General features: G+C 36.5%; 2 protein-coding genes across 2 annotated transcripts; one reads left to right on the top strand and one right to left on the bottom strand.

Moving 5' to 3' along the window:
• Positions 1–1,601: 1,601 nt before the first annotated feature.
• Positions 1,602–3,387, top strand: LOC107630724 (putative WRKY transcription factor 41). The gene is made up of 3 exons (XM_016333941.3): positions 1,602–2,232; positions 2,337–2,465; positions 2,580–3,387. The coding sequence occupies exons 1-3, from the start codon at positions 1,916–1,918 to the stop codon at positions 3,229–3,231; spliced, it is 1,098 nt and encodes a 365-aa protein (XP_016189427.1). The 5' UTR covers positions 1,602–1,915; the 3' UTR covers positions 3,232–3,387.
• Positions 3,311–4,426, bottom strand: LOC107630726 (1-acyl-sn-glycerol-3-phosphate acyltransferase). Its single transcript, XM_016333942.3, has 3 exons — positions 3,954–4,426; positions 3,857–3,874; positions 3,311–3,790 (listed from the first exon to the last, which is right to left on the bottom strand). The coding sequence occupies exons 1-3, from the start codon at positions 4,348–4,350 to the stop codon at positions 3,600–3,602; spliced, it is 606 nt and encodes a 201-aa protein (XP_016189428.1). The 5' UTR covers positions 4,351–4,426; the 3' UTR covers positions 3,311–3,599.
• Positions 4,427–4,730: the final 304 nt, after the last annotated feature.

The raw sequence follows: 4,730 nt of genomic DNA on the forward strand, positions 1-4,730 counted from the left end.
ATAAATTTCATATATAAACAAAAAAATACAAAAATATTATTTGTACACTAAATTTAGCCACTAAAATCAGCTATCAATATATTTGTGTATAAATACATGTGTAGTTTAATTTATTTTTAATATGTATTTATATTTTAACATGTATTTTATACTGATGGTTGACTTTTGTGGCTGATTTTAGTGTACACGTAACATTACTCAAAAAAATAATTCTTACTAATATTTGCACTTTAATTCATAAATTCTTAAGTAACATTATTATTAGTTTGAGTTTTAACATTTTAAAATTAATTCTTACTAATATTTGCACTTTATATAATTCGAGCTATCTCATTTACAAATTAAAGTATAAACGACCCATTCAAGAGTTTTCAGGAAGAACTTTGTTTTCTTTAATTAGCTGTATATGTATTGGTGTACAAAATACAACGAAAGAGTCAAATAAGAAAAAGCTCGTCGCTGGACTAGAACATGGAAAGAGAGTTGATTCTGAGGTTCATTAGGGAATTGATCTCAACGTCCATGTCTAATGTTATGGTAATTATACGAACGGATAATTATGAAAACCCATAGGTAACTGTATTTGCTTAAAGCAGCAATTAATTTTTCCTTAAACGTGTAGTTTGGTTAGTGAATAAAAATAGACACGTCAGAGAGTACTATCAATATATATTTTTTTTATGTTGACTTTGGGGCACATGGAGTGAAAATCAACTGAGAAATGCGGTTGATGGCAACAACCATAGTACACGTCAGTAGTCTTTTTTTCTTCTTTGTAAGATTTTTTATAAAAGGAAAATAATACAACACTCCCCTTTCTATTGGTCAAAGAAAAAAATAATCTTAGTGAGGCATCAAAGCGACAACGCGGAAGGGAGTATGAAAATTCTGTGGACGACTCCACCATTCATACATTATAATTTCCAACTTTGACATTCTAATTTTAAGTAATCATGCCTCACATGAACTAAATAAGTCTCATTAGTCATTACGTTATGTAAGTAGTAATAAATAATAGTTTATTACATAAATTCAATTCTAAGACTCTATTAGTATAACACAGCTTTTGACGGTCGATCTTTTACCTCCCACTTTTCTTAAAAGTGAAGACTTTTATATCGAAAGAGAGACACAAATTCTTTTAAAGTATATCAGGATTTATCTTGTAAACAAATTTAATTATAATACGATTTTAAAAATAAATATAATATTTGTTTGTAAAAATAATCGATATATAAATTAAATGATTATTATTGAATAACTGAATAATAAAATTAATCATTTGAATGGCAAGAAGGTTAATTATTTGAATATTAATAAGAGTTAAAAATAAATTATTACTAATTAAATTTTAAGATATGCATTTTCCAATTAAAATCCGTCAGCCATATATATGTTTTTTGTGGTGACCCCAGCAACCATATACATGTTTCATCATGAAAGCATATCACAGTAACTTAATACTTATCGAGTTAAGTGGACTGGGTCAGCATTCTAGTGATCACTGTTCACTGACCAAGTCTTAAGCTGAAAAACTCGTTTTCCAAGTCAAAGTTGGACTTTCAAACATCCAATTATGGTTTCCCTTTAAATACAAAGGCATTCAATCCTTTCATTCAGCAAACCAAATTTGCTTCTTAAGCTTCACTCCCGCCTTCTTCTCTCTGCACCAACATCGAACTTCAAACTCAGCAAATCCACTTGAGCTTCAAAGCCCATGATCATAGATTACTGTACTTCACTATTCCAAACGTATTGCACTTTTCTTCAGCTCCCAACCCTGCTGCAGAATAAGAAACTATACCGGTTGACAAGACTGCATTTCCATTTTCCAGAGTAGAAGTGATGAACTAGTGCATCAAATTATCAAAGCACCATCAAACTTGATCTTGTTAAGGTGATAAACACTACAACAATGGAAAATGATGGGCGCTGGGAGCAGAACATACTCATCAACGAGCTAGTTCAGGGGATGGAGGTAGCAAGAAGGTTGAAGGAAGACATGAATGCGACATATTCAGCAGACACAAAAGATTTGTTGCTGCAGAGGATATTATCTTCGTATGAAAAAGCTCTGCTAATTCTAAGATGGAATGCATCAACTTCCAAGTCTCAGAACATGAGTCAAGCAACAGCAACCTTGTTTTCAGAGTCACCAATATCTATCAGCGCAAGTCCTCTGCGGGATGACAAGGATCATAATCAAGAGTTTAAACACGATTCAAAGAAAAGGTAAATTTCGCAAGAGCAGTTTTCTGCCACAAAAACATCAGCTATGTGCTATGTCTAATAAATTATACTAACACTGCTATAAATTTTTTGAAACTCTGTTGCAGAAAGACAATGGCCAAATGGGTAGATCAAGTGAGAGTGAGCTTTGAGAGTGGCCTTGAAGGACCACATGAAGATGGTTACAACTGGAGAAAATATGGACAGAAAGATATCCTTGGTGCCAAATATCCCAGGTGTGAGGAATTTCCCTTATCCTGCTTGAGACAAGTTTCACAAGAATTCTTATGTATAAACAATGGATTTACTTGTACAAGCATGTAACTAAAATTCTATTTTGACATTTGCAGAAGTTATTATAGGTGCACCTTCCGGAACACTCAGGGGTGCTGGGCCACGAAGCAAGTACAGAGATCAGACGAAGATCCTACCATATTTGACATAACTTACAAAGGAAGGCATACCTGTTCTCAGGGAAACAAGGCTGTTCCGCAACCGAAATCGCCAGACAAACATGAGAAACTGCAATGTCATAGTAACGAAATTCAGCATAGACAAACATCAGAAGAAAGCCTGACAACTTTCGGGACCATTATGACAGTTAAAAGAGATATGGTGGGAAATGGAGAGATGGAATATCCTTTCACTTTCCCTTCAACTTCATTTGGAAGCATGGCACAAGAAAGCTACAGCTTGATTCCTTCAACCCTGGAGAACGAATCCTTCCTGAGCAGCCATTTCCAAACTCACTTATTATATCCAAACATGCAAGAATTTAAATACCTGCCATCTACGTCTTTCCAGATGAATGAGCTTGATGGGATCTATAATAGGCCGCTTTCAGAATCAGATATTACTGAGATCATTTCCACCAACACATCCACCACCAATTCTCCAGTTCCGGAGTTCAATTTCTCACTTGATCCAGTGGAAATTGATCCAAATTTCCCTCCCAATACCCTGGATTTTTCTCCTAGAGCCCTTATCAACAAGAACATCTAGGAGCACTTGAGGCAGTTGTAGACTTGTAAAACAATGAGTCAGAAATGGTTAGAACTTAGAACTGTCTTTGTAGTTAATGTTAGAATCTCAGAGTTGGCACTCTTGAGCAGAATTTCCTTCAAATAAATAAATGCTTCAAATTTGCACGTTACAACATATAATACTAAATCTTTGCACAAGGGGATGGATACTGAATGATTAAATAGGGCAAATTAAGTTACATGATTACATTATCTCAATTTATCTATTTTTTAAATATAAAAATATGGAAAGTCGAAGAGAGCTTGGGAAAGTTGAAGATTTATATCAATATATGCAGAATGGTACAAATCAGCATATTTCTTTAATGCCAAGAGGGTTGAAGCATATCAAAGGTCCTCGAAGCGACTTTTGTTATCTTTGAAATCTGGCGTGTTTTGTTGAGAATTGGATTTGGATGCGCTCCTGAGAGCCTGTCGGAGTCCCAAGACAATGAACAAGTTAGTTAGAGTGAGAAGCGACTCAGCCCCGCCATGCAACCAATCCACGTTGGAGAGTGAAGTCCCATACTGCACCTTTGCTGTCAGAAAAATCATCAGAGAGCTTAATGAATGTATGTATGTTTAGGAAGTGAAATGAAACTTACCGTAAATCCCAGCTGGTACTGCAGAATGGAATGGAGGTGGTTAAATAATTGAAATCGGAAGCATAAAAGAAGAGATGTGAAAGGAAGGGAAACTAACTAGTGGCTCCGACGAAGGCGAGCAAGAAGTAGAAGCCGAAGAGGGTGAGGTTAGGGGAAGTCTTGGACTTGGTAATGAAGTAGAGAAAGGCTATGTATGGGAAGAGGGAGAATGCGAACAGCTGGGAAGCAATGCTCTGTGAGTCAATGGAGGGCGCCCATGGATCTACGGGGAACGGCAACCCCCTCAACATCCCTCTTCCTCTCTTCGTCCTGCAAACCCAGTAGCTGTAGCTGTAACTGTAACTGTTGAGTTTTCGTTCATAGGGGGGAGAAGCCAAGTGAGATTGAAAACTTGAGGACGGACGGAACATAAACTTTGGGGATCTACCAACAAGTGATGAAGAAGGCAACCCGATGGTAGAACCACCACCTGCTGCCATCTTCATGTCGTACATCTTCCTCCTCACTCCTCTGTCCACTCGCTTCGTCTCATCTCTTCACGCCACATTTTCCGAAACGGGCTTCATCAGCCCAACTCCAATTCCACATAAACGGGCCTAATGGGCTCGCCTTCGTTTAACTGTTTAAGTATGCGGGCTCATCGACCAAAAACGAAACATTGACCAAAAAAAAAGTATGTGGGCTTACTTTTTAGATGACTCCAACACTTCAACCACAACACACAAGTTGGCCAGATGAATGAGAGTCTATATCCTTAATCATCTTTTCTAGGTTCAATAAATACTGGAAATGGAGATTACTTATTTAAGAGGGTGATCTATTTTGTGCCATTAGACTTCTAGCATGATATTTACCTTAGTGCAAATAAAAAATT

The sequence above is a fragment of the Arachis ipaensis genome, chromosome B3 (genome assembly GCF_059453495.1).
Source record: "Arachis ipaensis isolate K30076 ecotype BB chromosome B3, ASM5945349v1, whole genome shotgun sequence".
NCBI classification, from domain to species: Eukaryota; Viridiplantae; Streptophyta; class Magnoliopsida; order Fabales; family Fabaceae; genus Arachis; species Arachis ipaensis.

Coding starts and splice junctions, on each gene's coding strand:
- LOC107630724 (XM_016333941.3), top strand. CDS start 1,916: ATGGAAAATGATGGGCGCTGGGAGCAGAACATACTCATCAACGAGCTA. Junction 2,233..2,336: donor AAACACGATTCAAAGAAAAG/GTAAATTTCGCA, acceptor ACTCTGTTGCAG/AAAGACAATGGCCAAATGGG. Junction 2,466..2,579: donor CTTGGTGCCAAATATCCCAG/GTGTGAGGAATT, acceptor TGACATTTGCAG/AAGTTATTATAGGTGCACCT.
- LOC107630726 (XM_016333942.3), bottom strand. CDS start 4,350: ATGTACGACATGAAGATGGCAGCAGGTGGTGGTTCTACCATCGGGTTG.